The sequence below is a fragment of the Cucurbita pepo genome, chromosome LG01 (genome assembly GCF_002806865.2).
Source record: "Cucurbita pepo subsp. pepo cultivar mu-cu-16 chromosome LG01, ASM280686v2, whole genome shotgun sequence".
NCBI classification, from domain to species: domain Eukaryota; kingdom Viridiplantae; phylum Streptophyta; class Magnoliopsida; order Cucurbitales; family Cucurbitaceae; genus Cucurbita; species Cucurbita pepo.
The window spans coordinates 21,092,500-21,101,896 of record NC_036638.1 but is presented as its reverse complement, the minus strand read 5'-3'; the positions used below and the strand labels follow the sequence as shown (position 1 = coordinate 21,101,896).

The 9,397-nt window shown below is 34.1% G+C and overlaps 2 protein-coding genes across 3 annotated transcripts in view; one reads left to right on the top strand and one right to left on the bottom strand.

The window, feature by feature from the left end:
* The window catches only part of LOC111782496 (uncharacterized protein At4g37920-like), a 7,735-nt gene extending 6,576 nt beyond the window's left edge, over positions 1–1,159 (bottom strand). Inside the window, exons 1-2 of the mRNA XM_023663431.1 lie at positions 897–1,159; positions 24–421 (exon numbers count right to left, since the gene is read on the bottom strand). Of these exons, the coding sequence (XP_023519199.1) occupies positions 24–421; positions 897–1,062 (564 nt within the window). The 5' untranslated portion in view covers positions 1,063–1,159. The remainder of the gene's footprint in view (positions 1–23; positions 422–896) is intronic.
* A 1,702-nt stretch (positions 1,160–2,861) lies between these two features.
* On the top strand, positions 2,862–8,216 carry LOC111782005. 2 transcript variants are annotated; one of them, XM_023662877.1, is made up of 9 exons: positions 2,862–2,979; positions 3,072–3,224; positions 3,607–5,019; positions 5,658–5,713; positions 5,790–6,023; positions 6,132–6,423; positions 6,827–7,023; positions 7,649–7,763; positions 7,911–8,216. In XM_023662877.1, the coding sequence occupies exons 3-9, from the start codon at positions 3,691–3,693 to the stop codon at positions 7,962–7,964; spliced, it is 2,277 nt and encodes a 758-aa protein (XP_023518645.1). In that variant the 5' UTR covers positions 2,862–2,979; positions 3,072–3,224; positions 3,607–3,690; the 3' UTR covers positions 7,965–8,216. The 2 variants fall into 2 exon arrangements, with proteins under 2 accessions (XP_023518645.1, XP_023518566.1); XM_023662798.1 differs by having other exon boundaries at positions 2,862–3,186.
* The last annotated feature ends 1,181 nt before the right edge of the window (positions 8,217–9,397 follow it).

The following is a 9,397-nucleotide window of genomic DNA, read 5'->3' as shown; positions in this document are numbered from 1 at the left end:
TTTTCTAAGATCCCGAGACTGACCTCTTTCAGCTTTCTTCCTAGCCGGAGTAGCTTATGCTGCATCCCAGGATCATCCTCAGAGGCAGCTCGATCTCGGCACCTTCTAAAGAAATGGGGTCGGATACTGTCCCATTCCTTGCTGAAAGCAATTAACCGTCTCCAATCTGTTGGAGTTGGCTTGTCGACCAGAAAGACGTCAATGAGCTTGTCACACACTTTGGTCATTTTATGCTGATCCAAGCATTCCACGCCATCTTTTGCATTTGGAACATTTCCCACTGGTCCATTGCGAGTTGGAGTTGGATTCGAAGAATCAATAGTTTCTGGACTGCAATCACTAGGTACTGCACTCTCTCCTCTGACAACGGCAGAACAGGATGATTTCATCAGTCTAACTCGAGAAACCAATGAGCGGAACTCTGGTATTCAACAAAATTATTAATATTTCACTCTATGTTGATAAAAAAAACGTTGTTACAATTTAAACTAGCAAGATATAAATTATTAATACTTCACCCGATCATATTTTCTAAGACAATATAAACTAGCAAAGTAACAAATTACTACAATTTTAAACAATTCATACTACCTTCGCATTCACTTTGTGACTGCCAAGTCAATATGAAGCTTGATAAGATGTTGGTACACGAACTATGAGGAATCAATAATTTGAACAGATATTCGACATCTAAACCAATGCACAGCTACACACGCACGAGACAGACAAAACAAAATTTAAGGCCAAATTTCCAAATCCAATTTTGTGTTCGAGAAAATCTGAGAACAATTTTCTAAGTCGTGAATAATTCAACAATATAATGAACAAAGATAGCAATCTCATGGTCTTATCTTCGCAACTCGTCGGAAACTTTAACAAAGTTCAGAGTTCGTTACCTCTGGTGCTAGAACCCATAGAAAAATTTCGAGCTGGAATTCTTGAAAGCGAGGACGAAGAGGGAGAGCAGGCGACGGCAGCGGAGGCGTCTCCATGAGCAAGAATTCTATCTCTGATAGGGAAAGAGAATGATGTGTGGAGAAATGCGCAATGGAGCTCCATCATCGAATGTGGAAGCAGAAGCTAGAACTGAACCAAACACACACGACACACCTTCGCTTCCTCTCTGGCCCCGCATGGGATTTTCTTAGGGTTTAAAAGGCCAAATTGCCCGACTTGGTTAGAAATTATATATATATATATATATATATATATATATATATATATATATATTGTTTATATATATAGAACAAAATATTAATCTTAATGCCTAATATTTAAATAATTCTTTAAAATTTTAAAATATTTTATTTAATATGTATATATTTAACAAATTAGATCATAGTTTTGATATTTGTATTTGTTAAATTTTTAAGAGATTATATTTTTTAATTTTATATTTAATAAGTTCATAAATTTTTATATTTTATTTTTAATCTAATTTAAACAAATTTAAAATTAATTTATCCATTCCATATAAATTTGAATTTTATATAACCCTACAAAAATTATTTTATATCGGTGAAAAATGTAACATTTTTGCTATTATTTAGTTTGTAATCTTTTTCGGGTTTTTTTTCTTCGAAAATCAATACCATGTTATTTTGGGAGAAAATTTTTATTTATTTAAAATGATTTATTAAAATCCATTTCATAGTGTCATGTTAAAATTTCATTTTAAACTCAATTTTTATATGATAATAATTAATTTTAAAATATTAATGGTAGGTTTCATATTGATTTTAAATATGAAAAAAATGATTTTAACTATTTTAAAGTTATTCTCAAACATGTCTCACGACTAATTTAATTAATGAAATACTTTCATATTTTATTTAAGGGATATTATTAAGGAAAAGTAGAATTCTAGTTAGATTGATAGCACAATAAATTAGATCGAAATATTAAATTATGGCTAAAGTTGGGGACATTTTTTATTTTATAGTTTTTAACTAATTTAAATGTTTATTTCTTTAAAATATAGCTTACGTGATACCAAATTTATTTTAATGTTTCTTCATTTTTGGAGTTGGTATAAATATTTTAAAGTTAATTATGGAGGCAAACTTACACTTTAGCGCTAATTGCAACCTACCCTCTCAGGTTGGTTACATGGTCCATCAATATTAAAATCTTTATTTTGTATTTTTATGCATTTATAATATAGCACGACTAAAGTTAGATAAAAACACCACATATATATCATTGTGACGTTGTCCACTTTGAACATAAAGTCTCATAGCTTTGCTTTGAGCTTCCTCAAAAGCTTCATACCAATGATATTAGTATTTATCACTTATAAACCTATTAAATTAACTCACTCCAATAATCTTTAACAAAAATTTCACCCATTAAAAATATTAAAATAAAAAACCAATATAATTTTAATTTAAAATATTTAAAAACTTTAGCAGATATAGTAATTACAAAAATGAAAAAATGAAGTATGAATTTGGCCCAAATACACTATATTAGTCAACACAATTAATAAAAATAAAATTGTTTATTTTTGACCCTTCAATTTTTAGTAATACATTTATTTGGTTTTTAAAGTTTGAAAACTTAAGTTTTTAGTCGGAATTAAATTAATAAAAAAATATATTAGTTACCAAAAATTTTAAACCTATTTCTCAAATTACGATGATTAAACGGGTATATTTTCAAACTTTAGCAGTCGCTTAAGCTTATTTCTTAAAATTGAAAAACAAAAATAATACATTTTTAAAGTTGAGAGGCCAAAGGAACCTATGCTGAAGGGCTGAACGGCAAACAACCTGAAAGCTGAAGGACCAAAAATGTAATTTTCTAAAAAAAATTATTAAAAAAATAAGACCTGTTTATTTCCATTTTTCCATTTTCAGCCCACGGACTTCCCGCTTCTATCCATTTTTCTCTTTTCTGTTTTTGTTTGCGAACTCCTTACCGCGGTTTCTATTCGACTTCATATGTCTTGAAGAAATTTTTATCAATTAATTCCCACTTGTAACCTCCAATCCTCTTCATTTTGATCCGTTTCTTCTTATTTCCTAATATGTTTCTGCAGTTTCTTCTTATTTTCTACTACGTTTCTGCAGTTTCTTCTCAAGTCAAACGCCTTTAGATCTTCGTCTTTCGAGGTTGTTCATCACTCCGTTATCGTCAAGAAAGATCTCTTGCGGGATGCTGGATTCCTTTTTGTCATCCTAGACGGTATTGTAGTGTTCTGAATTTGCATCCTCATCGATCGCGTATGCAGTTTCCTCTTCTCTTTGTTTTCTTTTAGTTGCTGTTTGTTTGACTGTTTGGAAATCAACGATGGTTTTTTTAATATGATTGAATTCGGAGATGGAGATTTGAGGATATGGAAGTGGATGAGTTTGATATTTTGTTATGTGTGGAGAGTGATGATGCTAGTGAGAGAAACTCACTTTGACTTACTCGCGTTTTTATGCCAAGGCGTTGATGGCGCTGTTGTTTATGACGTTGAGAAGTTATGTTTCTGTAATTTGAATAGAATTGAAATTTAGGAATGCTCTTTGTTGCAGTTACACTGATTTCTTCTGCTAAATATCTGGTTGGATAACTTCTATGCTTCTTTTTTTATTTTGCATCCTGTCAAACGTTTTGCAGGCTCTTGAATGCTAAATCTGAAAGGTGCTGAGAGAGTACGGATACACTTTCTTTACTAGGTACGACTCAAACTGATAAGAACCGATGGCAACTTCACCGACTGCTAAAAGGGATGAGGAACATGGCCTTCCTAAACAGAAAGATGGAGGAGAGTCTACAGTTGAGATTGAACAGTCCTTGTCAGTTTGTGAGGATAGCACTACAAAAAATGGATTTGATGAAGTAGCAAAGGATAAGAACATCGATTTAAAATGTGAGGCTCAAGATGAAGTGGTGGAGAGGGAGAACGTTGAAGGTGATTTTCAACTCGAGGTGGAAGCCAAGTTAGATTTGCAGTCTAAATCTGTAGTTGAAAAGTCGGACCAGATTATTAGAAGCGATGACTCTAATGAAAAGCTAGAAGAGGATAAGAATGCAGAATCTAAATCGTCATCAGATGATTCAAACAATGATGGTGAAGGTTTAGATTCTAAGGCTCAAATGGGGGCAAACGAACCAAATGGAGAAGTTATTGACGAGGAGAAAGCTCCAGAGCCAGTCTTTGATGGGACTGAGGTTCCTGGGATCGAAGGTAGTGGTAGTTTGTCAAACCGTTCCATGGATAGTGATTCAGAGAGCCGAAGTGTTGTTGATAGGGCTTTGACACTGAAAAACTTTGTTAAGGAAAAGGGTGTAGTTGCAGTCTCTAGTGTTTTACGTCGTTTGTCAGGAAAAAAAGATGAAGAATGTTCGGATATTCCGAATGACGAGACTAAGGATGAGTCCATTTCCAGTAAAGAAAATGAAGTCAAGAAAATCCCTGAAAAACCTTCGGAAAGATCTGCTGCATGGAATCCCCTCAACTATATTAAGATGTCGCGTGATGCTGATGCACAAATCAAAACTGAGCAGTTGGAGGATGTTGGTGGTGAATCAAAATTAGATGCTGCAATGAAAGGCAGAATTCTTCTGTACACACGGTTAGGCTGTCGAGAATGCAAAGAGGCTCGACTGTTTTTGTTTTGGAAGAGACTTAGATACGTCGAGATCAATATCGATGTTTATCCGGGTAGAAAGTTGGAGCTAGAGAATATTGCTGGGTCTTCTGCCGTTCCGAAGGTATTTTTTAATTCAATCCTTATTGGAGGCTTGAACGAACTGAGAGAATTGGATGAGTCGGGCAAGCTTGATGAGAAAATTGATTATCTGAAAGCTGAAGCACCATCACTTGAAGCCCCTTTACCACCTCTTTCTGGTGAAGATGATGTCTCCAATAGTGGGACTGTTGATGAATCGGCTATGATTGTTCGAAAAATGAAAGAATCTATTGTTGTTAAGGACCGGTTCTACAAAATGCGACGATTCACCAACTGTTTCCTAGGCTCAGAAGCTGTGGACTTCTTGTCAGAGGATCAATATTTGGAAAGGGAAGAGGTGAGTTGGACTTTGTACCTTTGTTGTCTTTTTAGAAGATGAGACTTCTCTCTGAAATAACATGTTTCATAACTTCTCTCTCACTCTCAAGTGCACAATGCAGTCAGGTACTAAGGCATGGTAGTTTTTCGTACAGAAACTTAATCTTGTGTTGAATCACTTGAAATATTATTTCTATGAAGCTTAGTAGTTCTCCCAGATTCTTGGCGTTTAGGCACAGTCTTATTATTATCTGATACATTGGAGTTATCTATAATAAATGCCTTCACAACCAAGAAATACATACGGATCATTCATGTTCAAAATTTTCCAATTGTCGAAGAAAATTACCTTTTGATATGCGGAGACTTTCATTCCAATTTTCTTGTAAATTTATTCCTTACGAGAGAATGGGGCTTTAAAATACTAACCTTTTCCGTTTATTGAGCGAATAAATTAGCTAATGCGGATATTGTATATTTTTCTAGTAGCCATGATACTGTGTGTAAATCCGATTTTCTTTTTCCTGCAAAATAATGTGTTAATTAATTGCATAGCTTTGATCTTTTTCTAATCTGTAGCTCTGCTCTTTAATTGATCCTTGATGTGTCTTTGATATTTTTTTTCTTTTAAATTTATCATTTTGGTGCATTGATCAGGCTATTGAATTTGGACGAAAGCTCGCAAGTGAACTTTTCTTCCAACATGTTCTCGAGTAAGTTACTTTGACTTCTCCATTCAGTGCCGTGGCTGCTACTCATTTTATTTGTCATTAATAATCCTGTTTACAGGGAAAATCTATTTGAAGATGGTGGCCACTTATACCGGTTCTTGGAGGATGATCCCGTTGTTGCAAATCAGTGTCACAACGTTGCAAGAAGTATTATTGAGGTGAAGCCAAAGCCGATAACGGATATTGCATCAAGGTTGAGATTTTTATCCTATGCCATTTTTGAAGCCTATGTATCAGAGGATGGAAAGCATGTAGATTACATAAGTATTCATGGGAGCGAGGAATTTGCTAGGTTCGTTCGTTGAATAAATTGAGATAGAAACACATTCAAGTTATTTGCTGTATATATAGTTTTTTTTCTGCATGCAAGGATTTTGATTTAAAGGTAATATTTTGACAGGTATTTGAGAATTGTTCAGGAGCTCCAAAGAGTTGAACTACAAAATTTGTCTCGGGAGGAGAAGCTTGCATTCTTTATTAATCTCTACAATATGATGGCCATCCACGCAATATTGGTATGTGGTCATCCTGTTGGGGCGCTGGAAAGAAGGAAGCTGTTCGGAGACTTCAAATATGTTATTGGAGGGGCCACCTACTCCCTTTCAGCTATTCAAAATGGAATTTTGAGGGGCAATCAGAGACCGCCTTACAATCTCATGAAACCATTTGGTGCAAAAGATAAACGTTCTAAAGTGAGACCATCCCCCTTCTGATCTTTAATACTAATTTTATATTGAATGGAATTCTGACGTAAAAATATTCTTAGTATAATTTATGTCGTTTTATTATATGTGCCAATTATCCATGAAAGTCTGAAGCTCCGTGTGATGTGCTTGAATATTTTTTTGTTAAGATTTTGAGACCACGCCCTTTATTTGCAGACAAGTTGTAACTCAAGTACAGTCATCTGGTTCTTTTGTGATGGTTGATCATAATAGGCTCAAACTGGATAATTCGTATCAGTTTCTCTTCCTGTTTATCTTACAAGTGGGACAATTGTCGCTAGGAGCTTTAGGTCCCATATTGTTCTCTTCAGAAGAGTTTTTTATAGNTTTTTTTTTTTTTTTTTTTTTTTTTTTTTTTTTTTTTTTGTAGGTTTCTCTTCCGTATGTGGAGCCTTTAATTCATTTTGCACTAGTTTTTGGTACCCGATCTGGGCCTGCTCTTCGATGCTATTCTCCTGGGAACGTAGATCAAGAGTTGATGGAAGCAGCTCGAAGTTTCTTAAGAGACGGAGGACTTGTCCTCGATCTGAATAACAATGTTGCATCAGTTAATATGATTCTTAAATGGTAAGAAAGAAATAGTTCCTCAGAAACCACCTGTTTTCTTGCAAACATTTACTAATATTTTAGTTTCCATCATTGCGTTATAAAATTTGCGTTTAGCACCCCCTACTTTAGATGGACTTGCTCCCTTCCCTTAGTTATACAGACAGTCATCATTTCATGGTGAAAATTTTGAAGGTATATATTATATATCAAGAACTCTCTTGGAGATTTATAGGAAACCCTGGTAGTACGTAGATCGTTGGGCGTTGAACAGTATTGTACCAAGGCCTTGGTTCAATCTTTTGGATGGAAATCTATATAAAACAACACTCTTTGACATCTCATGGAGGTTGCATTGGAGATGATACAACTTCCCATGAATCATACCCCCTAATATCATGGATAATTAAAATTGTGTTAGCCATATGTTTATGATAACTGGAGCTTTCCCAACTTTACTTGGCCTGGTCGTAATTCTTTTAAATACTGTTCAAAACGCAGTTTATTGTTTTCATGTAAGCCAGAGTTCAGGAATCAACCATACGTGTTGGTGGAATATATTTAAAACATTACATCCAAGACATTAGACAGTTTAGTGATGTTTTATTTTTTATTTTTTATTGTTATAATATTTTTCTTTGCTCAGGTTTAGCACCGACTTTGGAAAGAACGAGCAAGAAGTCTTGAAGCATGTAGCAAACTACTTGAAACCAGATGATTCACAAGCGCTGCTTGAATTGCTTGACAGTTCTCAGTTGAAGGTATTTTATCAAGCATACGATTGGGGTTTGAACTTTTAACACTGCTTTAGCATATCACACATTGCTGTCTCCAAATAAACGTAAACAACCAAACCCAAAGGTGTGATATTGAGAAGAAAGTACTGTCTTTGGTGCTTTTGCACACAGCTCAGATACATCATGGCCAAGCAGAAGGCATGTGACGTGCAGGTGAGGCAATAAACTGTTTTGTCTACAAGGTAAAACCAACATTCTACAGTTTAACTTCATTCGGAACTCCTTGAAAGCATCTGTTGGTGTTTTCCTTAGTACCATGTAATTGTGCATCTAATTGTAATGTGCATTTCTTTTTAGTTCAATACCATTTGGGAATAGAGAGACATTTGTACCTTTGACCTATTGCCCAAAAATGCATGTCAATTACTGCTATATTGTGCAAATTGTACTTGATTATAGATCTCAGTTTGTTCAACACATATTTTCTAAGTATAAGAATCTCATGATAATTAGTCGAGTTGGTTAGAGTAAATTGTGCACATTACCATTCAATTTTCTAAATATAAGATCTCATGATAATTAGTCAAGTTCGTTATNAATTACTGCTATATTGTGCAAATTGTACTTGATTATAGATCTCTCTCAGTTTGTTCAACACATATTTTCTAAGTATAAGAATCTCATGATAATTAGTCGAGTTGGTTAGAGTAAATTGTGCACATTACCATTCAATTTTCTAAATATAAGATCTCGTGATAATTAGTCAAGTTCGTTAGAGTAGATTTTGTTCATTTCATTATTTGGATTTGATATCTTCTGTCAGTTTGATTGGATTTAGTTTTTTTTTTTGTTTTTTTATTATATATATATATATATAATTAAACCACAATTGGAATTAAGGACAATAATTATAAAAATAACTGNTTGATTGGATTTAGTTTTTTTATTTTATTTTATTTTATTTTATATATGTATATATAATTAAACCACAATTGGAATTAAGGACAATAATTATAAAAATAACTTCAAATGTAAATCCGGTGGTATTATTAGAGGCATGTAAATTTGTTAATCCATCAATATTTATTGTGATGGTCGTCTCAATCTACTAAAAACCAGGAAATTGTCGGAGCCATTTCCAAATACAGTCGGTGAGTTTTTCGAGGCTTTCAAACTCGGCTGTCCAACCTCATTTAACAGATTGCAGTCGGTAAGTTTTCTAAATCAAGAAATGCTTGATCGAGAACCTGAGCCTAAAACCGTATAATGTCAATGATTTATTCAAGGGATAGCAGAAACAAAAATTTATTATATAGAAGCCCAACCTTTTCAACACAAACAATTTAGAACTGAATTAAAGGGCAATCCACCGCCTTATTAATCATAATACACAATCGTAAATCCTTAACAGTGACAGCATTTTTTGGCTAAAGAGCCTGCAGAGATTGCTACCCCCAAACTATGACTGGACGATGAAAACAAAGCCGAGATAGCAACAGTGATACAACTCCATAGACCATCTTCAGCACGGTTTGAGTTGGCACAACAAGCAGGCAAGATTGAATCATCTTCATAATACCTCATTTCATTGCTCACACTGTTTTCTCAAGAACTACACACCAGTTTGATTTGTCATAAAATCGATCAACCACTACCGC

Coding starts and splice junctions, on each gene's coding strand:
- LOC111782005 (XM_023662877.1), top strand. CDS start 3,691: ATGGCAACTTCACCGACTGCTAAAAGGGATGAGGAACATGGCCTTCCT. Junction 5,714..5,789: donor TTCTTCCAACATGTTCTCGA/GTAAGTTACTTT, acceptor TCCTGTTTACAG/GGAAAATCTATTTGAAGATG. Junction 7,024..7,648: donor GTTAATATGATTCTTAAATG/GTAAGAAAGAAA, acceptor TTCTTTGCTCAG/GTTTAGCACCGACTTTGGAA.